General features: G+C 41.7%; 1 protein-coding gene across 8 annotated transcripts; it reads right to left on the reverse strand.

Moving 5' to 3' along the window:
• Positions 1 to 298: 298 nt before the first annotated feature.
• On the reverse strand, positions 299 to 19,965 carry SLC25A51 (solute carrier family 25 member 51). Of its 8 annotated transcripts, none has more exons than XM_070794785.1 (3): positions 19,829 to 19,965; positions 15,936 to 16,060; positions 299 to 4,629 (listed from the first exon to the last, which is right to left on the reverse strand). In XM_070794785.1, the coding sequence occupies exon 3, from the start codon at positions 4,586 to 4,588 to the stop codon at positions 3,695 to 3,697; it is 894 nt and encodes a 297-aa protein (XP_070650886.1). In that variant the 5' UTR covers positions 4,589 to 4,629; positions 15,936 to 16,060; positions 19,829 to 19,965; the 3' UTR covers positions 299 to 3,694. The 8 variants fall into 8 exon arrangements, with proteins under 8 accessions (XP_070650886.1, XP_070650887.1, XP_019821788.1 ...); XM_070794786.1 differs by lacking the exon at positions 19,829 to 19,965 and adding an exon at positions 19,668 to 19,822; XM_019966229.2 differs by lacking the exon at positions 19,829 to 19,965 and adding an exon at positions 19,254 to 19,644.
• Between the last annotated feature and the right edge of the window lie 6,028 nt (positions 19,966 to 25,993).

The following is a 25,993-nucleotide window of genomic DNA, read 5'->3' on the forward strand; positions in this document are numbered from 1 at the left end:
TCAATGAAGAACTGTTTTACCTACAAAGTTATGAGGTGGAGTCACTAAGAGTCAAGGTAGCATGCTAAATGTTCTACCAAGAAAAAGACTAAGAGACTAACCTACTACAGAAAGGAAAGTGCTAGTAACCATAACCCAACCACAAGAGAAGACCAAATAGAAAGGACTTTAAAAAAAAACAAAAAAAACTTTATTCCAAACAGAAATACCAAAAGAAGCACATTACCTCTGAAACATTTAACAGAATTTCATTTAAACTGATATAGTCACAAAACTGAAAATATCAAACAAAACCAGCTTTGCGTGCTTAACCACTTTTAATAATGAAACTTTAAAAAAGGAAACATACAGAGACTCCCCCACAATTTGGGAGCCATTTAGGCAAGCATATATTCAGTATTAGGCAAAAAGGCAGCATTAAAAACTAAAAATCCTCAACTTTAAGGAGAATGCCTATTCAAGTCTTTGATACTCATTTATAAGCACATGAGAAAACAGATTATTTTCAAAGAGTCAAGTCTGAGTGCTTACCCTGTCTTTAAATGTGATCGCCACTGCACCTTCATTTTGACTGCATACCCCTCACACGACAGTACTTCACCTACACTGAATAGTCTTGGTCAGTATGACTGGCTTACCGTGAAGGCCTCCAGGACCACCGTCGTCGTCATCTTAAGGTCTGTATTGCCTGATAACTGAGTCTCACCATGTTATCAAGCTAGGGAATTTCAGGTCTCCAAAGCTGATTATATACACACAGTTCTGTTTCATTGCACAGTTCACAATATATAGCAGGTAATTATATGTAATATTAACTGTTGAGACAAAAGCACCAACTATCTCTGACCACTAAAGAAATGAAGACACACTTGCCACCATATAGAGGTTGTGTTTACTCTGTAGTGCAGTCCTGAGGGCTCATACCACTCTAAGGGTGTTTAGTATAGACTCTATAACATATTTCTGGTGGCATCAGAATGAAGTATAGGAGGCAAGACCCGAACTGCCCTGTGCTCTGAGCCGTCTGCACCACATATGTAACAGAAAGGCCACTTTTAAAGCTTTTCAGATAAAGTCATTCGATCATTATTTGCCTTTTCAAAATTATTACCATACTAGTTCACACTGAAGGTAAAAACAATAGTTAGAATCTCTTACTTACTAATAACACATTTTGACTTCTTTTAAATTTCAGACAAAGCTGTTGGCTACCAAAAGTTCTGTTGAGTTTTCTGTCAAATTTAAGAAACTACAGGACAACACAAAACCATCCCTGGTAATGTATTTGCAGTTTGGTCTTCAAAAGCTGTAAAAAGTGACAAAGAAATCAATAAAGTGAGTTAAATTCATTAAAAAATATTTATTGTTTTTAAATGCCACGTTTGAGACAGCAGAAACCAAAGCAGCCTTCCAATTCTCACTTCACTTCTATTTCACAAAAGTGCTTTAGAATTTAGATTTCTATCACCTACATGGAGTGTATAGGCAAAAGGAAGCCCTGTAGAACTGAACGCCAGGAGAGTCAGGGCCAGGGCGTGACCCCAGGCTCACTCGCCCACCACACGCTGAGCACCCAGATATGCCCCCGAGCATGGGACACACAAGAGAACGAGAGGTTCAGGCACCACAATGCCTTTGCCACCCATCCCTGAAATTCAATCTGTTTTAAATCCTGACTGTTCCATAGGCCAAAAGATGCTACTCTCATTTGGCGTTAAATTCTTATTTTCTCAAATCCTTGCACCTGCACCTCGTTTCTAGAATAAACTGCCATTTCCAGCACAACATTCCCAAAGAGCCTCTGTAAAGCTGGCGAGCTTCATTACCACCTGGCAAACACCTGACGCCGCCCCCGACCCTTCACAGCCGGAAGGACGATGGTCCTGTCACCTGACCAGCCATCCTGCACTGAGAGGTAAACATCTTTGTTGGACTATCTGTCCAGAAACTGAGTAAACTATCATTTGAGGCCCTGGATTTATTTTGGTCAGCATGTGCACATATTCACATGCAATTATCCAGAAAGATGAAAAACTGGTGATAACAGCTAGGTGCTCTGCCCATGTCAAATGCTAGAAAGCAATCTTAACTACATAATACTTACAGATGTGGATTTTTAAAAAACTGATTAACCATTTTTCTAGGGTATCTGGTATGTTTTACTAGTTATTCAATACCAACTGAAAGAACCACTTTGCTTTTTTATCTGGAAGAAAATATTTTAAAATCTGATTCCTCTGACAAGCAAATTTTTGTCTGTTAGGTAAGGGATAACTATGCTACCCAGCGATCACCAACTTCTTGAATTTAAAGTATTTCAAATATCTTTATTTAAGCCTTATCCTCTTAAACTGTCTTACTATTTAAATGATAAAATGGTAAAACTGAGTTCCCAAAATGTAAAGATCCTAACAGAAGTTTCTATTTCCAAGAGTAAAATAAAAAAGACAGCTTAACACTGTGGGTGAAAGTTATCCTGAGTTTTTTCTCCTCCTTCTCTGGAACACTTAGAAACCAGAAAAAAAAAAAAATCTGAGGTCTGATTAATAGACTTCCAAAATACAATGGAAGCACTTTGTTGTTTTTTTAAAGAGAGTTTCAAGAGAATAGGATACTTGAAAACGACAAACTAATACTCAAAGGAAAAATGAAAAAAAACTTCGAAGTTCTTCACTAAGTTGGCAAAAACAATTCAAAGAAGTTGAGCTTAACAGAGCTAGATCTGAAATACAATTATAGGTTTCCCCTGCATTCCCATGAAACCTTTTGTAAGTCGAAATGGTATAAAGTGAAGAAGCAATTACTTTTTGTAAAAGCAAAAATCAACTTTTGGTTAGTGAAAATAGGTACTAATGTAGGTCTTATGTAAAAGCAAAGTGGCATAAGAGAAACTCTGGAAAAGTGGGGGATACCTGCAATATGAAACTTAATGGGATGAAACAAAATTAACAAAATTTAAGTCTCCAGATCTTTTGGCAATGAAATAAGTGAAATATAAAAATATTTTGGAAAGGTTTAAAGTCACGTTCAGAACTACAGAGAAAACTTTCAACCCTAGAAAGCAAACCTTAGATGCTTGAGTCTACCATGTCTAGACAAATAACTCAGATAATGAACATCACAAGAGGTGCTTAGTTTCAAAATGAATACAAGCAATTTATCATGAAAAGCCTACACATAATAAACTATTTTTCTTCTCTGTTCTGCTCCATTGTTCTACCATGTACATGCTTAAGTTCACAAAAACTACCCTTTGCAATTCCTAAGAGCAGAGAAGCAAGAAATGGAGTAACAGAAGTTTGAGAATTCATGGGACCCTAAGAGCCTTTTCTCTGGCTGGTCATGGCCACTTATGTTTCAGTACAGAAGACTTCTGGAAAAGAGAATCATACCTTGGCTGTTTGTTTCCTTGTCAAAAGCTATGAGAGCAGCTAGTAATAAGGCAACTAGCCTAAAGGTCTCAGATAATGATTTTAAAAATCCCACCCTGCTCAAAAAAAAAAAAAAAACCTTTAAATTTTCCTACTGAAACCATTTATTCTGAACTTGCTGGGGCTTAAGGAAAATAGCTTTGCCCAGAATTCACTGTGCCCTGGATATGGACACCAATTTGTATTTGGCCCATTAGAAACAAGGCCGAATTGCATCCATCTTAGGTCTATTCAGTCGACAAATGGCACTGAACCAATTTCTTTCATATAATCTTTAACAAGAACTCATAAGTTGCATTAATTATGCCCCAAGAGATGAGGGACCGATGGTAATTCAGATGGGCACCTCGGAAAAGGTTTGTCAGTTTCCTGTCCCGTTCTAGCCAGATTTTTTGGAAAACCTTGGGGAAAGACTGAAATTCCCCACCGATTTGAGACTGCATGCGAGTTTTTACAACATTAACTGGAAAAAACAAGATTCCCAACATGGCACCCAACAGGCCTCCACAGATAAAATCATTGACCAAATGAGCACTGTGAGTCGTTGCTGTAGGCAGGTGCTCCTTTATGGGACCTCGAAGGCCAAAAAAAAGGACATTGCTGAATCCGTTACGGAAGAGAACGGGCACCAAGCCTCGATAATACTCTCGAATTCCATGGCATTTCAGTGCCTTGAAAGCCTGGTAAGTGTTTGTAAATTTGTCATGATGCCTGTGGTCCTGAAGCAATGTTTGGACTCTTTCCAGTGGAGTGAAAATTGCTTCTGTTGTCCCTGCAAGGACTGCGGCCATGCTGCGGGTTGCAAACTCTGGGGTACTGACATGCTTACGGAGAAGGCAAGATAAATCCTCATATAGACCAAACATAAGTGCCAGTGTGGTTGTCTTCTGCATTAATGGGGGGAGGATTCCGCGATACAAGTTTCGAAATCCGTCCCTCCTCAACTGAAGTATCGCATCCCGGGTTTTGATTCCATACAGCTGTTGCCGAAAGAGAACCTTCTGAATGGGAAATGTGATTGCTATGTTGTTGAATGCTGCACAGCAGCCACACAGGTAATGCTTCATTTCACTAACAGTTGCAATATGAGGTGCTATATCTTGCTTTGAAGATGTTAGGATTGGGGGCCTCTTTTCATGAGCTTCTGAATCCATCATGTTGCTTAAGATCTTTCTCCGTCACAAAGGACTTTTCTAACCTACAAACAACAAAATGATAATAGGTAAACCTTTATATACAGTACTAAACATATGACAAATTCCCCTAATCCTTCCTCCAATTTTTTGACTCTATTACATTTGGGGAGGGGGGCGGCCTGAGGCCCTTTCAGCAGTCCACGGGGTCCTCCTTTTTCCAGCTACATATCTGCGTAAGGCTGGATTTTCTGCATATACTTCAACTAAATCAATTTACCACAACAGATCAAATGCAGAGGTAGATATGAGATGCCACTGACCTTTTAAGTCGGACATTAAAGAGACTTACAAAACTGTAAAACATATTTCTCATTAATTCTGGGGGAGGGAAAATAATTATTTTTCATGAAAACATGTTGCTTATGTTAACATGTAATGGGTTTATTGCTGTTATTCTAAAGTGAATTAATAAATATTTAAAAATTTTGTTTTTATTTCTAAGACCATGAATATTAATCCATACAAATAAAGGCTCTTTGGCTGGGGAGGGGGGGGGGGCGGGTTCCACAAAATTTTTTTAAGTTTGTAAAGGGACCAAAAAATTTGAGAACCACTGGACTAGATCATATGTAATGCCTAAACTACATAATGGTACATGCGATTATCCTTCTGAAACAGATTCAAAGGGCTCTTGTAAGTAATAAAATAACAAGACACACATTCGATCATTCTGTTTGCTAACACTTACTTAGTATCTACTGTAAACTAGGTCCTCTGCTAAGTGCTACAGATTCAAAGACAAGGAACTTGCAATCTAACAGAGGACTGCCAAGGTAGACAATCACTTCAGTGTACTACCTTCTATGATAAATATCTACTGTGGGAACACAGGTAAGGGACAGCAAGTATATACTTTGTGAAGTGGAGGCTGGGAGAACAGGGTCAAAGACAGCCTGCAGGTATATACTATACACTCTTCACATATTTAATTCTCAAAAACAACTCCATAAACATTACATTCCCAGTTTTACAAATGAAAAACCAATATCCCCTTCATCCAAGATACAGTTAGTAACTGGTGGGTCTGGCATCTTGAAATGAAGTCTGCCTCCAGAGTTTATGTTCCTGTTGTCACACCACAGATGGCAGTGACTTTGGTAGGCTGTCCTGGGACAGACTGGCTGTACCAGACCATGCTGAAAAAGATCTGAAGCCTAAATACATAGGCTTAGCCCACTGAATGGAATGAAGGCAAGGTCCTACCCCTGGAATAAATACACTTTCTAAAAAGAGCCAGATTACTCCTTGCCCGTCATCTACAACCTAATTAAAAACAAGCAAAGGGCTTGAACAGACATTTCTCCAAAGATATACAAAATGACCAACAGACATACAAGAAGATGCTCAATATCACTTATTGTCAGAGAAATGCAAATGAAGACCTCATACTCATTAGGACAACTGCTATTAGAAAAGAAAAGAACAACTGTTGAGTGGGGATGTAAAATGGTGCAACCACTATGGAAAACAGTATGGCAGTTCTTCAAAAAATTAAAAACAGAACTACCATATGATACCATCACCAATCCCACTTCTGGGCACACATCCAAAAGAATTCATCGCAAGGTTTCCAAGAGATGTCTGCACATTCAAGTTCACAGAACTATTCACAGAGCCAAGAGGTGAAAGCAACCCCAGTGTCTGGATGCATAAACAAAACGTGGTATATTCGCACAAGAGAATATTATGTAGCCTTAAAAAGGAAGGAAATCCTGTTATATGCTACAACATGAATCAACTGTAAGGATAAGGGGAAATAAGCCAGTTATAAAAGGACAAATAACCACGTAATTCCACTTACACAAGTACCTAAAGTAGTCAAATTCATAGAGACGAAAAGTGGAAAGAATGGTGGTTACCAGAGGCTGGGGGAGGTGGGAACAGAGTTATACTATTCAGTAATGTGTACAGTTTCAGTTCTGCTAGATGAAAACTTCTGGAGATCTGTTTTATAACAATGTAAATACACTTAATGTAATTGAATTTATACTTAAAATTGGTTAAGATGGTAAATCTTAGGATACATTTTTTCTTTTTTTAACCACATACCTAGAAAAGAATACATATAAGGGTTTCAATTATAAGTAATTACAAGAATAAAACAGGCCACATAATAAACCATCTAGGTCTTTGACATATGACCAAAATAAAACCACCCCCCTTCCCAAACAAATTTATTGTTCTTTCCTCCCCATACCACACACATGCTGCTGTGAACTGCTAACCATTCAGGACAAAAGGTGTTAAAGAGAAATGTCATCACGTGAAGGTAGAGCAGAGTGCAGAGTGAGGCGCACAATCAGAAAGCGTATGTTCAGTTCACACGTGCAGAAGCCACAGACATGTGACAGAAAATACAGAACACACCTACACGATTCTAATTTTCCTTCTAGAAATACAGCCTAGGGAAACAGTTATTAATAGAAGAGGTACACAAAGACTCATCTACAGGACAAGTACGACAGTGCTCTTAACAGAAATACAGAGTCAAAATTAAAATGTGGAACAGAAAGGCACGCACTGCATAGATGAAGACGTAGCCAACTGACAGGATGTCATACAGGTAGTAAAAATGAAGGAGTATTTACACTTAAGGCTCAGTATATTAATTTGAATTTTTAATGGTGTTAAGTGTTGGATAGCAGCGAGTCCTTCTTTTGATCAATAAAGTATCACAGAAAAAATAAAAAATAAGGGAGAATACTTTTATTGACATGGCACAATCACGTTTTCATTAATATATTTAGATAAGAAATAGAAAGCCAAAATTAGTTTTATATTTTCTGATTTAATAATAATGCTATATTTTCCTATTCTATATTTTTCAGGTTGAATTAGCTGGAGACAGTGATAAATCTAAAGGTCTAACCAGGAGGACAAAAGGCCGACAGGGGGACGTGATAAGTTCCCAAGTGACCAAAGGCAAATTGCTGTGCCTCCTTGAGGCTGCTTCCACACGTGTAACCAGCCATGGCTGCCCACCCGCGCTCTGGGCAGAAGTCAGCTGCAGAGTACAGCAGCCAGGTCCCAGTAGTATGCTGGGGACACAGCGAGTTCTGAACTGTGTTCTTCTGTTTGCTTTATTCAGACTCGCATGATAACATTATCAAGATGTTATTTTCATTTACTTCTGTTAGGAATTCCTTCTTCTTTGCCTGCTTTTACACTGGTCTCCTCAGTCTATTAAGTGATTTTATTTTAATTCAATCAATTTATTCAACTCCTGTAACGTTCAGAGGTTAGGGATAAAAAACGACCTTGGCCTCAGGGGAGATACAACATGAAAATGACTGGATCACAGTGTGATAAATGCAACCACAGGGACGTGTACAAGGTATATGGTCCCATAGAGGAAGGGGCCATTAATTAGCTGTCCGGAGGGAAAGACAGGGTGGGCTATGACTTCTGGGCAGGGCTCTGCAAGGTGAATAGGACTCTGGTTGTACGTAAGGGTGAAGCACATTTTGGCCAAAGGCAGCACAGGCTAAAATGGAAGCCCCGTATCAAAGGAGCAGCAGGATCACATTCCTTAGGAGTATGTCTGGCTGGAGCTTACTGTGGAGGGAGATGCATGAGTGGCAGTCAGTAACACAAAAGCTGGCTAGGCCCTGCGTTACCAGAAACCCTCATGATGATACCAAGACCCTCTGATGCTATTATGGTTTGTTTTTCCCTTTCTCATATGAAGCCAATAGAAATAAGACTATTTTCCTTAGGCATGTTATACCAAGATCTGTGTGCCCTTCTCCCAGAAGACAGACTACATTAAGAAGAAAATGTGACATCTATATGCTCTAGCCCAATGGCTGTTTGCAGTTGGAGCTGGCTTGCTATCACATTTCTATTAGAAAAGATAAACATGCCCTCAGTTGAGAAAAATTATGCCTGGAAACCACTGCAGGCCCAATGGACTGTAGCCTGCCAGGCCCCTCTGTCCATGGAATTCTCCAGGCAAGAATACTGGTGTAGGCTGCCATTTCCTTCTCCAAGGAAAGCCTGCCTTAAGAAGGTAATAAAAGGAGTCAGCTCTTCTCCCTGCTGTCAGCTGGTCACACCTGTAAAAGGAGACAGCGCCAGGGCCCTAACTTCTCACTGTTCGCTCCCATCACCAGAGCAGCCACACTACCCCTGGACACCAAACACTGTGTTCACCTGAACAAACGTCACCTCTGGCAGAGGCTGGAGGACTGGGACTTATCTCTAAATGCTGCTTAGTACTATCAAGATGGGGAATTAAGGGACGGTAAAAACTGTGGTTGCTGAGGGGGCTGGGAGAGGGATGGAGCAGCAGTTTAGGATTAGCAGATGCAAGCTATTATACAGAGAATGGATAAACAAGATCCTACCATATACATAGGAAATTATGTTCAATATCCTGTGATAAGCCACAATGGTAATAAATACGAAAGAGAATGTATATATACATATATAGAGATAGATAATGGAATTACTTTGCTGTAGAAAATAACATTGTAAATCAACCATGCTTCAATAAAATAAACTAAAAAAACACAATTTAAAAAAGATATTTCTTAAGAGAAAAATAAAAGTGTAATTAATGAAATACACATATGTCCTCTCCTCCAGGCTCACTGCCCTAGCCCAGGTCCTCTTCATCTCCTGCCTGACCACTGACAAACCCTCTTTACTAGTCAGCCTGACTCTAATCACACATTCCATCTCATCCCCACCAACCTCTCCATCATTTAAAAATCCGCTAACAGCAGCAGACACCCCAGTGTTTTGAATGGTCATATAGTAGTTTATCAAATGGATATATGTAATTTATTCTATCTCCTATTCATGGTCACTGTTTATGATTTTTTTCCTTTTAAATAATGCTGCAATGGGCAACTTTGTAACTACATCTGGTGAACTCTCACAAGTTTATCTGTAGGGTAAAATCTTTAGAATGGACTGCAGTACATTTTAATTTGAAAGCTATGCCAAATTGCCCCCAGAAACCTTACTGTGATTTACATTTCCACCAAGTGTATGCGAGTTCCCAGTTTCCCTACCATTTCCAATACCACGTATTAAACAGTAATTTCTGCCCATCTGATGGGTGAAAAAAAACTTGTCACTGAAATTTTTTGATCAAAATTGAGCATTTTTCATCTGAAGGTCATGCTTTATTGACCATCTGAATTTCTTTTACTGTAAAATTTCACATTATCCATTTTTCTGAAGGCATTTTGTTAATTTGTAAGATTTCTTCCTATCTAAAGAAAATCAATCCTAGTTACATTAACCAAGTTGTGGCAAATACTTTCTCCAGTTTGTATCATTTTTGTGATACTGAAGTTCCTAATATTGATATGACATCTACCGATTCTGGCTTCTAGGTTTTGTGTGCTCCACAGAAGACCTTCACTATTCTTGAAGTATAAACATGGATTATAAGTAATCCACACTTCCTTCTACAACTTCTGTGGTTTTCATTTACCACTTTCATTTAAGTTCCCAGGTAAACTAGAATGTATTTTTGTCATATTCCTCACTCAAAATCTTGGAATTTCATAGAAGTTGACTTTATAAATTTAAAAAACTGTCACTTTCTCTTAAATTGAACCTTTAAAAAAAAAAACAACAAAAAACTGTACAAGGATGTGCTTTCTTCCTATTTCCTTTTTAGAAACCTTAGCAGCATTTAAAATTTTGTTCACAGATCTTGAAATTTCTCATGACCAGGTATCTTACCTTTTTAGTACCTATTATCAAAGAGTTATTTTCTTCCAATTAATTTTCTGCTCTTTGCGTATGAAACAGTTACCAGTTCCTGTGTATTAAGGTTAAAGGCGGCCAACAGCCTCTATTTCTCAGTTTTTTTTGGCGGATCTGCTCGTTTCCACTACATAAAATATCAAACAACTTTGCCTTCTCTTTATAGTATGCATCTTTCTTATGGGATTGGCATGTACTTGCTGAACAAAACTGAACTATGGTAATAGTCAACATCCTTACACTCTGACATTTGTGGGGACTCCAGTATGTGAAGCATGACGCTGGTTTGTGGTTTCAGGAACATGAAGTTCTTATCATCTGACTGTTTATAACCAAGTCCTAGCAGTTTCAAGTTTATGTGGGGAAACAAGTCATCATGATACAAAAATGTTCACTGATCAACTAGACCATGTAAAATTTGTTCCCACTCAAGTAATCTGTTTACCATCTCTCGCTGCCCATCTTCAGGACTGGGCTGCAAACATGAACTGGAGAATGTCTTCCCAGAGCTATTATGCAATTTCATCTGACAAATTACACTGTAACCCCCAACACTTCATTCCGCATTCATTCTAAGAATTAGTACATCTACAATGATAATTTAAGCCCCTGCCCCCTGCCATTTACTAGGAAATTTGTTTCCCATTAAAAATGGATTCCATTTTTCTAGCACTCTGTTCAGTCGCTCAGTCATGTTACTCCTTGCAACTCCATGGACTACAGCATGCCAGGCCTCCCTGTCCAGCACCAACTCCCGGAGCCTACTCAAACTCATGTCAGTGATGCCATCCAACCATCTCATCCTCTGCTGAACCCTTCTCCTCCAGCCTTCAGTCTGTCCCAGCATCAGGTTCTTTTCTGATCAGTCGGTTCTTCGCATCAGGTGGCCAATGTATTGCAGTTTCAGCTTCAGCATCAGTCCTTCCAATGAATATTCAGGACTGATTTCCTTTAGGATGGACTGGTTGGATCTCCTTGCAGTCCAAAGGACTCTCAAGAATCTTCTCCAACACCACAGTTCAAAAGCATCAATTCTTTGGTGCTCAGCTTCCTTTATAGTCCAACTCTCACATCCATACATGACTACTGGAAAAACCATAGCTTCAACTAGACAGACCTCTGTTGCTAAAGTAATATCTCTGCTTTTTAATATGCTGTCTAGGTTGGTCATAGCTTTTCTTTCAAGGAGCAAGCATCTTTTAATTTCATGGCTGCAGTCACCATCTGCAGTGATTTTGGAGCCCAAAAAAATAAAATCTGTCACTGTTTCTATTGTTTCCCCATCTACTTGTCATGAAATGATGGGACTGGATGCTACGATCTTAGTTTTCTGAATGCTGAGTTTTAAGCCAACTTTTCTACTCTCCTCTTCCACTTTTATCAAAAGGCTCTTTAGTTCTTCTTTGCTTTCTGCCATAAGGATGGTGTCATCTGCCTATCTGAGGTTACTGATATTTCTCCCAGCAATCTTGATTCCAGCCTATGCTTCATCTGGCCCAGCATTTCGCATAATGTACTATGCATATAGGTTAAATAAGGAGTGTGACATTATACAGCCATCACGTACTCCTTTCCTGACTTGGACCAGGTCTGTTGTTCCATATCTAGTTCTGTTGCTTCTTGACCTGTATACAGATTTCTCAAGAGGCAGGTCAGGTGGTCTGGTATTCACATTTCTGGAAGAATTTTCCACAGTTTGTAGTGATCCACACAGTCAAAGGCTTTGATGTAGTCAATAAAGCAAAAGGAGATGTTTTTCTGGAACTCTCTTCTGTTTTGATGATCCAGCGGATGTTGGTGATTTGATCTCTGGTTCCTCTGCCTTTTCTAAATCCAGCTTGAACATCTGGAAGTTCACAGTTCATGTACTGTTGAAGCCTGGCTTGGAGAATTTTGAGCATTACCTTGCTAGTGTGTGAGATGAGAGCACTTGTGCAGTAGTCGGAACATTCTTGGCATTGCCTTTCTTCAGGATTGGAATGAAAATTGACCTTTTCCAGTCCTGTGGCCACTGCTGAGTTTTCCAGATTTGCTGGCATATTGAGTGCAATACTTTCACAGCATCATCTTTTAGGATTTGAAATAACTCAACTAGAATTCCATCCGCTCCACTGGCTTTGTTCGTAGTGATGCTTCCTAAGGCCCACTTGACTTCACATTCCAGGATGTTTGGCTCTACCACAGTGGTTATCTGGATCATGAAGATATTTTTTGTATAGTTCTTCTGTGTATTCTGGCCACCCCTTCTTAATATTTTCTGCTTCTGTTAGGTCCATACCATTTCTGTCCTTTATTGTCTTCATCTTTGCATGAAATGTTCCCTTGGTATCTCTAATTTTCTTGAAGAGATCTCTAATTTTTCCCATTCTATTGTTTTCCTCTATTTCTTTGCACTTATCACTGAGGAAGGCTTTCTTATCTCCCTTGCTATTCTTTTGAACTCTGCATTTAAATGGGTATATCTTTCCTTTTCTCCTTGGCCTTTTGCTTCTCTCCTTTTCTCAGCTATTTGTAAGGCCTCCTCAGACAACCATCTTGCCTTTTGCATTTCTTTTTCTTGGGGACAGTCTTGATCACTGCCTCCTGTACAATGTCACAACCCTCTGTTCATAGTTCTTCAGGCACTCTATCAGGTCTAATCAATCCCTTCAATGTATTTGTCACTTCCATTGTATAATCGTAAAGGATCTGATTCAGGTCACACCTGAATGGTCTAGTGGTTTTCTGCCGGGAGCCGGTGAGGCATTCCACTCATGACAAAGGTCATGAGGAAGGAGGCTTGGCATACGCAAAGGTGGGATCGAGCCTCAGGAGTCCCCCTGGATATTCTCGAGCATCTACCCCCCAAAAAAACCAGAGTCTGCCTACTTTATTGCTTTGTGCTCCACCTCTGACTTTACTGGGGGCTGTCCCCCACCACCATGTCGCTCTCTCTGTCAAAGAGTTAACTTACAGCTCCAATTAATAAAGTTCCTGGGCAACTAGGAGTGTTTAAATCCAAACCCCTCAGATGGCTCTCTAACTCGCCTGACAAGTTTACTTGGACTCCTACAGCTATGCATACGATTGTTTACAGTCTCCCAGCCTCGAGAGGCACGGGAAGCTTAAGATATTCAAATAGCTTAGAGCCTCTCAGAGAGTTAGAAACTGTCAGAATAAAACGAGTAAAAGATTTCATTGATGAGCCAATGCTTGCTGCCAACTTTCCACATCCCCTGAATTGTATCCTTGAATGTGTATTAATTAATATAGTTGGTATGTAGAAAAAATAAGTAGTGGCCTTGGTGTTAGTAACTTTAGATCCTTAAGGTAATAAATTCTTTCCTTTATTGTAAACCCATTACACATCCGCCCTATAGGAATGCAATTTTATCTTCGGAAGATGACGCCAAACCTCAAAATAATTACTCTTAGAGAAAATAAGTCTTTGTTGATAAGTCTTTGTCAAGAGTCATAAAATGTTAATAAGCCTTCTGGCCAGAAGATGATGTAAATCACCTAAACCATTTGTATATGATAAATTTGCAGGAAAGAAACCCTGGTTTTTGATAAGGATCAAAAACTGCTGACTTTGCATCCCCTATTATCCTCTATGTGTAACTTAGGGTATAAAAGCCCCTGTTGAAAATAAAGCTACGGGCCTTGCTCACCAAAGCTTGGTCTCCCCATGTCATTCTTCCCCTCAATTTCCAGCTGAGTCTCCATCTGGAGCGCGGATATCCTCTGCGACCATTTATTTGCCTGGGCTTCTAAGACCCACTCGAGAAGGTGTCTAAGGTGGGGCACCTTCCGCTATTCAAGAGGGTGCCTGCGGCCTCCATGGTCAGAGCTAACCTGGTGTCACGGGTTATATTGATTTTCCGCGTAAACCAAGCTACTCAGCTTCTTTTCTCCACTGAATTTTCCTACTGAGCTATCCTCATTCTATTACTCTTTATATCTTTGATGAATAAATAAATAAATAGTCGCCGACACCGTCTCCCCTTCGAATACTCTGGATCAGCCGGGGCTGGACCCCGGCAGTTTTCCCTACTTTCTTCGATTTAAGTCTGAATTTGGCAATAAGGAATTCATGATCTGAGCCACAGTCAGCCCCTAGTCTTGTTTTTGCTGACTGTATAGAGCTTCTCCATCTTTGGCTGCGAAGAATATAATCAATCTGATTTCGATATTGACTATCTGGTGATGTCAATGCTTAGAGTCTTCTCTTGTGTTGTTGGAAGAGGGTATTTACTATGACCAGTGTGTTCTCTTGGCAAAACTCTGTTTGCCTTTGACCTGCTTAATTTTGTATTCCAAGCGCAAATTTGCCTGTTACTCCAGGTAGCTCTTGACGTCCTACTTTTGCATTCCAGTCCCCTATAAAGAAACGGACATCTTTTTTGGGTGTTAGTTCTAGAAGGTCTTGTAGGTCTTCATAGAACCTTTCAGCTTCAGCCTCTTCAGCGTTACTGGTTGGGGCCTAGACTTGGATTACTGTGATATTGAATGGTTTACCTTGGAAACGAACAGAGATCATTCTGTCGTTTTTGAGACTGCATCCAAGTACTGCATTTTGGACTCTTTTTGTTGACCATGATGGCTACTCCATTTCTTCTCAGGGATTTTTTTCCACAGTATTAGATATAATGGTCATCTGAGTTAAGATCACCCATTCCAGTCCATTTTAGTTCACTGATTCCTAAAATGCTGATGTTCACTCTTGCCATCTCCTGTTCACTCTTGCCACTTTCAATCTGCCTTGATTCATGGACCTTACATTCCAGGTTCCTATGTAATATTTCTCTTTACAGCATCAGACTTCACTTCTATTACCCATTATATCCACAACTGGGTGTTGTTTTTGCTTTGGCCACTAATAATCAATAAGGGCCTCTTAGTTTTTTCAAACATGAGAAGGGAATACACATTTATTCCTGTTTTATGATCACCTCCACCCTTTCCCACCACCACTACCCTAGGAATCTATCTTGAACTCTGGTCAGTTGCTTCCAGGAAGCTACTGAGAGGATCCTATGGACCCTGGAGACAGAGCCAGTGTAACATTTAACAGGTACAGATAATTGCCTGGGTTCAAATCCCGGTTGAACTATGTATATACTGTGTGACTTTCAGCAAGTTACTTCATGTCCCTATGGCTTAGTTTCCTTGTTTACAAAATAAGAATGCTATCTACCTCACAGGCCAGCCAATTAATTGAATAAATACATAGGAAGCACCCAGGAAAGTAATCTACAGCACAACAGATGGCTTGACAAGGATAAAGTACTATTGTTCTTTTCTGATGTATTTGTTTGGTGTATACGTTAGTGCGTTGCTTGACAATTTGTCACCCTTGCAATCCTACTTGGCCACAGTGAAATATTCCTTTAATGTACCACTACAGTTTGCTAATATTTTAAAATTTCACATCATTATTCGTAACATACTGAGCTTCCGATTTCAGTACTACCTTCATGTAAAGTTGAGATGTCAACGTTCCATTCCCTTTGTAAAAGAATTCTGTCATTTTTCCTTCTTTAAGCTGGCGAACAATTTAAATCTTATCATAATTATCTTTTTCTTGAAAGTTAAGAGAAGTCACCTGAAACGCCATCTGGGCCCGGTGTTTTGGGGGAGGGCAGCTTTACAAAGACCTTCTCGATTTCTTCCATTGTTACTGGCCTGTTAGGTTCACTTTCCAGAGTCAACTGTGATAACTGGATTTCCCTAGACAGAACAGAGAAAGTCTGATTTATTTAGTTTTATAAGGCACTTGTTATTTAAAAGAACACTTTTACTCTTGTGTGTCTACATTCCCTTTTTCTTGAGCAGGGTAGCCAGTTTACCTAATTTACATTTCTCTCATCACAGCAAAGAACCAGTTCTTAAATTTACCAATTTTACTATGTTTCAGTTTTCAAAAATTTTGTTTTTCTTCTTTATCATCTTATTTCTCCTGCTCTGGGTTTATTTTCTTCTAATTTCTTAAAGGGAATTTTCTTACTTTTATGTATTCTTTGTTTCATAATTTGAGTGTTCAAGGCTATGTATTTTGCTTTAAGCAAAACCTTTACTATTACTTTTTAAGCCATTCCATGGAGAGTTTTGGTCTAATTGGTGGTTACCTTACCATCTGTATCATCTCCTGTTCTTCACCACAGTGGCTTTGATTTGGGATGACATGCACCCTTTCCAGAGTCCAGGCCTATTTAGGGTTTGTGCATCACAGCATATCTTTAATTTATGCTCAGGAGATGAGAATCTTTCTTGTGTAGGAAAGATCCTACAGGGATGAACCTTGATATCTGACAACTACCCTCCAGTCTGAAAAGGTTCAATGACAAAAACACCTTGAGGCTGACCTTCATCAGTGGGAGAACAAAGCAGCAGCAAGCAGCCAAGTTCACAAAGTCCACTGCTAAGTTTTTTGATCACAGTGGGACACTGGTCATGGATGTACACAAGCCTGAAGTAGCCAGGCTCCATAATAGTCTCGCCACAGAAAGAAAATAAAACACAGACTTTTCAAAGTGACCATCTTTCTGCCGGATCATGCTGAAATACAAAGTGAGGAGGAAAGAAACTGAGATCTTAAAATGAAGCCAGAAATGTTAAAATGTCTGTTCTGAACTTTTAGTCCATCCAGGATAAACAGGATTTTCCAGCACAGATATGAGAAGCTGCCATCTGGTATCTAGCTGGGGCCTCCTTGACCTGCTGATTGCACTATTTCGACTCTTTTTCTGGAAAAGCACTTTTGATAAAAGCTGTATAGATTTCCTCCTTCATACCAAAAGTAATTTATATAGTATTGGCATTGTGCCGTGTAGTATTTGAAGACTCAATTTTTAAACTTGTTAACCTGTTTCTGACTGTGCTAACTCCCCTTTCAACAGCTGTCTCCCTTAATTCAGGATATGATCTGCATGTATGACAGCTGTCCTTCACACACAACTTTTGCAGGTATGCATAAATCTGACTTTGGGAGAACTGGAAAAAACAACAACAGTTTTTTAATTTGTTTAAAACAGATCTTCGGTTACATTTTGTGCTCTTAACGAATTAAAGGCGTCAACAGCATTTTTAGTTAAAGAAAATTTGTCCTATAGACGCTTGAGAAGTTTGCCAGGGCCTAGAGTTTGATAATTATTAATCGATCAGTCTTTTATATCCTTTCTTCTTATCATTTCAGCTGCCAGACATGAGTTCAAACTCTTACTACTACTACACTTGTCAATCTAAGATTAACCAACATTTTAAAAATAACTTAGCATAGAAATACTTTATATCCATGTAATGCTTCGCTCTTCTTCAGTTTCAGGAATAACCAATGTTAAAACCAACAAAAACATCCAGATTCATGTATGTTATTTGCCATTAACACAGTGACAATTTGTAAATGTAAAAAAATTTCATTTTTACATACAAAACACATAACAATCTCAATTATAAAGTCACAAGCTACAAGCTATTTAACAATACACATCCTTGATAACACAAACCAAGATACTTGTACACCTGAACAACACAATTTTGTTCACGTTCACCCTTAATGACTGGAATGGTACTTGCATTACTTTTCAAAATTTTGCAAATTAAAGTACTTCAATTAGTTTTGTCATGACTCTTTGGGTCTGTTATTAAACAAACAAATCTGTGGCTAATAGAAGCCAGTCATTTCTTGACTACTGTACTGAATTATTTTAGGAAATCTGAAGAACATGTGTACATTTATGGTTTCAGATTTTTAAAAAATAAGCCTGGACTTAGGAAAAAGGAACATAATGAAATCTTTCCAGACTTCACAGATTTACAGCTTTCTCCCTCATTTCATCCTATACACCAGGATAGTGTGAACAGGTTCTCAATTTAGCAACAGAAGGCAGGCTAGTGTGCAGGATAGTCTTCTGTAGCGAAATTTAAAATTTTGCGTGTTTATCTAGAGTGTGAACATGACTAAATTTCTTTGCTAAACTGATCTATATATTTAAATTCTTTAACATGGATAATAATTCTTTGCAATTTATTGCAAAACTTATTTGCCATAATTTTACATTTGTTTGCTACCTAAAACACTCAACCTATGTCAACATTAGGAAACAAAGTTAATTAAGCTGACTTTCATTAAACTCCAAGTGTCAATTAAACTTCTGCGGCAGAAGAAAACAGTGTAAAGTCTAAATGCTCACTGTAATTTACAGTCCACGGGATAAGACCGAGAAATGAGCCAGCACAAAGGTCTTTGTGCAAAAACTGGGGAGAAAGCAACTGTTATTCTCAAAGGATGTTGACTCCCACAAGTCAGCACGTCTGAGTCAGCATTCAGAACAAGATTAATCTGGATTCTAGTTCTAGTTAGGACACTATCTTGCTACTATAAATACAAAGCAATGTCTATAATTTTAAAATTCCACTTCTCTGGGCTAACTTTAATCTACCAAAGGAGAGACCAGATAAATCCACTCCCTCTTAAAGGTAACAGCTTGTGATCTTTCCCTGGGATGCACTCGAGGTGACTCCAGATCCAAAGTGCCTAACCTGTGCTCTGGAACCACTAACGGGCCCAACCAGTCCTGACACCTTTTGATTTTATGGAATTCTTTCAAAACAAGGGCACTACAGAGTTACTTTAAGGGCTTCTGTTTCACTGCTTGCAGGTGGGGATTAAGACCAGATGTGTACAGCTCAAAGGGGCAAAAAAGAAAAGCGTAAATGCAGCTGAGGCATCGACACGCTCCACCTAGATAAGCTACTAAGCTTAGTAATTGGTACAGAGATTTTCAATTAACAACAATGCCCACCCCCACTTCCCCACCATCACGGAAAAAAACCAGCCTAGTACAACGGAGTTTCTCGCAATGCGAAGCAACATGGTGTCGCAGAACAAGCATTGTTTGGCCGGGTAGCTGAACTTACTTACCGCTTCCCTGGCGTCCATTTCCCCGGTCTGTGGTTAAGGGGGAGGGGAGGGGAGTGGACAGGATCGTCCAGGCCTCTCCAGTCCCTGACATTCAACGGAACCAGAGGTCCTGGAATCCCAGGCCCCGAGATAGCAAGGGCCCTTCAGCGGTCCCAGCGTCGCTCTCCCGGGACTCAGGCAAAGCCCGGCCCCTCCCCGCCCCGCTCTCAGGGCTCGCCGGGAGGCACCTCCCCGCCCGGGGCGCACCCAAATGAAAGCACAGCCTCCTCTGCCGAAAAGGCTCTTCCCAGCAGCCAGACGGCGCCCTCAGCCCGGAAAAGCCCGGTGGCGGGCGGCAGAGCAGGGAGCGTAGAGCTGGCCCCGGCGACTGCGGACCCCACCCGGGATGGCGCGCGCGGGAACAGCGGGACGCACCGAGGGGAGGCAGTGCGCGCGCGCGGACGGGGGTGGGCGCCGAGCAACCGAGCCAGAGGGCCGGGCAGACGGCCTCCTCAGAGCCTCTTTCGTGCTTCCACTCACTCCACGCGGAGGCCGGGGGAACCCCGTGTTTTCCTTTCGCCTGCCTCCCGACTCACCCATCGCCGCGGGCGCCCGGCTTCCACGCCCGGTAGCGGCCCGCCGGCAGGTTGGTGAGCCTGCGAGCCGGCGCAGGCGCAGACCTTGACCGACCCAGAACTCTGGGCGGGGCGTGACGCGGTCGACGCCGCCGAGCCCGGTCACGTGAGGGAGACGCGGCCGCACCACCTCTCAATAATCCCGCGGAGGGTCAGGTGATGCCGGCTAACTCCTGGCAGCGGTTCGCCGCCGCAGGGCAGGTGTAGGGTCACCCATCACACCTGTCGTCAGGCTTTGGGATTCCGCTTGCTGGAATAGCGTACCCTTGGTGTATGGTGGCCTTGCCGTGCCACAAATAGCCAACGCTTTTGCTAGTGCACAGCCTGTGGGAGGACCACTGGGAATCGACAGTTGTGGATGGCAAGCTTGCACGTGGGCCTAGGCCTTCCAAGTCCCCACCTCACTACCCTTTGTATCATTGGTTAGATTTCATCAAACGCTTGGAGTTGCCTTTTGTCAGGTACTGATACTGCAGTTCACAGAACACCTTTAGAATATACAAATATGTGTGCTCTAAAATATACAGATTATTTAAAAGCCCTGTTTCCTTCAATTTCAGACAACTTGCACGTCTTGGACTCTACTGCAGTCGGAGTTAGGAGGCCTAGGTCAAGTCATAGCGATCCTTGAGCCCCAGATCTCTGAAAAGTAATACCTGCCTTGCATGCATCCCTTGGCCTTTGTAAGAATCACTGGGAATAATGATCTGACTCTTTTATCAACTGGAAGGCACACAGATGTGAGGGACCGAAGGAATTGGAAAGGTCAGCCTGGGAGCGAGGTCCTCTTGAGGATCATCAAATATGTGATGGCTTACCAGGTGGCTCATTGCTAAAGAATCTGCCTGCCAATGTAGGAGGTGCAAGAGACACTGGTTCCATCCCTGGGTGAGGAAGAGGAAGATCCCCTGGAGTAGGAAATGAAAGCACACTGCAGTATTCTTGCCTGGAAAATTCCATGGACAGAGGAGCCTGGCTGGCTACAGTCCATAGGGTCACAAAAAAGAGTCAGACACAACTTACAGCTAAACAACAACAACATGCTCTTTACTTGGGGTTTGTCCAATAAGCAACTTCCTGGAGTGAAACCAGGTGGGTGGGTCTCCCTGTGTACTTCCCCTGAGAGCACTTTGTAGATACTGACTGCTTGAGCTGGTCTGATTAACTGCTTCTTGTGATGTGGGAGGCCGTGCTACCTAATTTCAGCCAATGCTCTGCTGAGGTACCTACTGTGTGCCACTGTGTTCTCTTGGGGGAGCTTAGAGTGCAGTGGAGGCTGTAAAAGCAAAAACTCTGAAAATTCAGAAGCATGAGGGGCCTTTCCCCTTAAGAGGGAACCAGGGATGGCGTCACAGAGGAGGAAGTCACCTAGGCCTTGGGGGATGAATGAGTGGGAATTTGGACTAGTGAGTAGGAGGTAAAATTGTAAAGGTCAGGTGGTGGGGTCTGATATTGCAAACCTTGACCGTCAGATGCAGGCACCTGGCATCTAACCAGTGTGCAGAGATAGATTTCGGGCTCCACGGATAATGACAAGGCCATTCTGTACCTTGGAATCATTAAAATCAGGCAACAGTTGGCATTTATGCCAGAATTATGTTTGCCCTGTCTTTTGTGAATTCCTATTCAGATGTATTATTTGAAAAATAAATAAATTAGGCAGGCACCCAGCGTGTTCATAGCATAAATAATTCATTTCTGATTAGAATGGAGAGGTTATTCTCCTGTGGTAGAGCCTGAAGAGGAGGCAAAAATGGAAACTAAACACACAGCTGGGTCACAACAGACTCAAAAGAGGGGGGAATCCCCTCAAAAGAGGGCAGTGTGGACAGGAACACTCAGGTCTGGAGCTAAGCCAGCTGTTTCTTTTATGCAGCGGGTCACAGCGCTGGCCTCTCCCCCACCAGCTCTTAGTTCCTTGTCAGAAACCTCCCAGGTCCTTAATTGGCTATTCTTGGACATATGAATGTTGAAGGTCAAAAACCTCTATTATCTGATTCAGGATTCATCATAAAGTTATCCTTTCATTTCTCTATTCTCATCCACCCATTGTTGTATTCTTTCTTTAGTCTCTTAAAGTATTCTCTATACCTCCAGCTTCCACAGCATCTGTCAGATAACATCCTCTAACCGAGTTTTTTTTTTTTTTTTCCAAGTTGCAAATACTAAGCATTTAATGGTTTTATTTTATTTATTTGTATGGTATTTTATGTTATTTTGTCTGATGGAGAAAGTAAAAATCACTCAGTCATGTCCAACTCTTTGCAACCCCATGGACAATACAGTCCATGGAAATTTCCAGGCCAGAATACTGGAGTGGGTAGCCTTTCCCTTCTCCAGGGGATCTTCCCAAACCAGGGATCAAATTCAGGTCTCCCACATAGCAGATGGATTCTTTACCAGCTGAGCCACAAGGGAAGCCCAAGAATACTGCCCATCTGATGGAGAAGTCATCTCTTTTTCATATTTTTTTCACTTAAAATTTTTTTAAATTGGAGGATACCATATAACAATGCAAATCAGCTATAAATATGTATATAAACACATATATTTATAGCCTCCCTCTTGAGCCTCTTCCCCCATCCTCTTCCACCCCTATAGGTCGTCACAGGGTGTCAGGCTAGGCCCCCTGTGTCTAACCCAGTTTTTATTATCTCAGTTTTATTATCTCACTCCTCAGCTTAAAAACTTCTAAGGGTTTTGTTTCCGCAACAAATCCAAACTCCTTCACTTGGCTCATGGGTTCTCGGTGTCCTGCCCCTTTACTATCTGTCCACCCCATCTCTAGCTTCATTCTGTGCTTCAGCGTTGCGCAGTCTCTCAGTGTGTTGCAAACCCTTGTTTCTTAAACCTTCCTCCCTCCCTCTTTCATCATTGACTCTCAGTAGTCAAACATGTTAACCATTTAAGGCCCTCTGCCTTCTCCCTGGAAAAGCATGTCTTATTAACCTGGGCAGACATGGTTGCCCTTGCCCTGCCCATCACACACAGTTTGGGGCACTTCTAATATCTGTTTATGTTACAATCACTTGTGAAGGTGTCTCCCTTTTCTACTAGGGCAGAGCTGTCTGACGTTTCTGACCCTCTAACTCAGTGCTTGGCATAAAGGGTGTTTCCCCAAATGAAATGCTGGTGGAGAGGGTCTGGGTTCTTAGAAAAAGGGCCATGGGAGTGTTGCCGATCAATCTTTGCTTAAGCACCCTCTACTCCCCCTTCAACCTCCCATTAAAATGCTTTCTAGAAACTTGTCTAGTGCACTTATGGGCCTTTATATCCACAAAAACAGCTTTACGCAAGCTGTCGTCAGTGGAGCCTTGGCTACCTTGAGAGGCTCTCTGCCCAGATAAGGTCACCGGCTCTGTCCCTAGCAAGGGGTAGGTGACTTTTCTTTCCCTTTCTGGCCACTCCCCTACACATCCCCAGGCTCCAGCCACAGGCCAGCCACTTCTGGGTCCCTTCCCTGAGCTTTCACTTCCCTGCATTCTTTGACTTGTCCTAGAACCATGTACATTTTGTCCTTTGCGCCTCAAAGACTCTGCCTGCTTCATGACAGAGTTGTATTCACCCCTCACTGCTCAGCTTAGGCAGAGGCTTCTTGCTGCTCTTTCTGACCTCACTACCTGACACAGAGCTCCCTCACAGGGCTGTCCTTTGTGACTTGTATACATTTTACAGATCAAAAAGTTAGATCCTAGCAGATGCACTATGAAATCAGAATTTCCAGGGGAGAGGCTTGTTGGCCTCTCTAGCTCAAACACAAGCCTCAGGTAGTTCTTTTTAGACACCTTAGGGAAACAACAGCTCTAAACCGATATCCTGATCCATAATAGTAACCTAAAGTTTGAAAATTTTACTAAAGTTTGAATTCCCCGATGGCAGGGCTTAGGAATGTGGCCCAGAGAGGAAATTGGGGTTTAGTTTTAACAAGAAATGAGCAGGGCTTGAAACAGACATATACCAAGCACTGTGAAAGCCCATAGAAGAATGAAAATGCCCTAGCTGCAATCAGGGAAGGCTACCTGGAAGAGGTGACCCATAAAACATAACTAGGACTTAAAACAAGGTGGGCTCCAGAAAAAGCACAGGACAGGAAGGAGTGTGTAAGGAAGGAGACAGCAGGCTTCTCGTTTTCCTTGACCTCATCCCTGTCCTCCAGCTTTGCTTTTCTCCCAGTCACATCTCTGAGCAGAGCCTATGGCCCCTGGTAGCCCTCAGGGCTCAGAACATTGTTGACCTTGGGGTGGAATCCTGGGACACCTTACTTTGTATCCAAGTGACACATACTTGTGAAATACAAACACATTTCTATCTGGCAAGGGCCGAGTCAATAAAACAACATCAAACATTTGCACAACAGTCTTTGAGTTTTCCAAGCAGTGACGCGATAGCTATCCCCTCTGGTTTTCATGTAATTTGTGTGCGCAGGGAAGTCCTGTGACCTGCTTAAGTTTAGTAGGTATCAAGAGGTGAGGCTGGGCAGCACCACCTCCCACTATCTTTGAGAACAGAAGCACTGTTGAGTAGCTGGTGCCTGGCACTTGGGGAAGAATCTATGGATGGTGAGCTGCAGAGCAGCAAGCAGACTGGCCCTTCACCCAGGATGCTCTAATCATAAGGCACCTGAGTAGCTTGTTACCAACACAGGCTCCTGGTGCCCGTCAAGACCTACTGCCTCAAACTCTCTCAAAAGAAGGGCTTCAGTTCAGTTCGGTTCAGTTCAGTTCAGTTGCTCAGTCGTGTCCAACTCTTTGCAACCCCATGAATCGCAGCACGCCAGGCCTCCCTGTTCATCACCAACTCCCGGAGTTCACTCAGACTCACGTCCATCGAGTCGGTGATGCCATCCAGCCATCTCATCTTCTGTCGTCCCCTTTTCCTTCTGCCCCCAATCCCTCCCAGCATCAGTCTTTTCCAATGAGTCAACTCTTCACATGAGGTGGCCAAAGTACTGGAGTTTCAGCTTTAGCATCATTCCTTCCAAAGAAATCCCAGGGCTGATCTCCTTTAGAATGGACTGGCTGGATCTCCTTGCAGTCCAAGGGTCTCTCAAGAGTCTTCACCAGCATCACAGTTCAAAAGCATCAATTCTTCGGCGCTCAGCTTTCTTCACAGTCCAACTCTCACATCCATACATGACCACTGGAAAAACCATAGCCTTGACTAGACAGACCTTTGTTGGCAAAGTAATGTCTTTGCTTTTGAATATGCTATCTAGGTTGGTCATAACTTTCCTTCCAAGGAGTAAGCGTCTTTTAATTTCATGGCTGCATTCACCATCTGCACTGATTTTGGAGCCCCCCAAAATAAAGTCAGCCACTGTTTCCACTGTTTCCCCATCTATTTCCCATGAAGTGATGGGATGGGATGCCATGATCTCTGTTTTCTGAATGTTGAGCTTTAAGCCAACTTTTTCACTCTCCACTTTCACTTTCATCAAGAGGCTTTTTAGTTCCTTTTCACTTTCTGCCATAAGGGTGGTGTCATCTGCATATCTGAGGTTATTGATATTCCTCCCAGCAATCTTGATTCCAGCTTGTGCTTCTTCCAGCCCAGCGTTTCTCATGATGTTCTCTGCATAGAAGTTAAATAAGCAGGGTGACAGTATACAGCCTTGACGTACACCTTTTCCTATTTGGAACCAGGCTGTTGTTCCGTGTCCAGTTGTAACTGTTGCTTCCTGACCTGCATATAGGTTTCTCAAGAGGCAGGTCAGGTGTTCTGGTATTCCCATCTCTTTCAGAATTTTCCACAGTTTATTGTGATCCACACAGTCAAAGGCTTTGGCATAGTCAATAAAGCAGATGTTTTTCTGGAACTCTCTTGCTTTTTCGATGATCCAGCAGATGTTGGCAATTTGATCTCTGGTTCCTCTGCCTTTTCTAAAACCAGCTTGAACATCTGGAAGTTCACGGTTTGCGTATTGCTGAAGCCTGGCTTGGAGAATTTTGAGCATTACTTTACTAGCGTGTGAGATGAATGCAATTGTGCGGTAGTTTGAGCATTCTTTGGCATTGCCTCTCTTTGGGATTGGAATGAAAACTGACCTTTTCCAGTCCTGTGGCCACTGCAGAGTTTTCCAGATTTGCTGGCATATTGAGGGCAGCACTTTCACAGCATCATCTTTCA

This window comes from Bos indicus, chromosome 8 (genome assembly GCF_029378745.1).
Source record: "Bos indicus isolate NIAB-ARS_2022 breed Sahiwal x Tharparkar chromosome 8, NIAB-ARS_B.indTharparkar_mat_pri_1.0, whole genome shotgun sequence".
Taxonomy (NCBI): Eukaryota; Metazoa; Chordata; class Mammalia; order Artiodactyla; family Bovidae; genus Bos; species Bos indicus.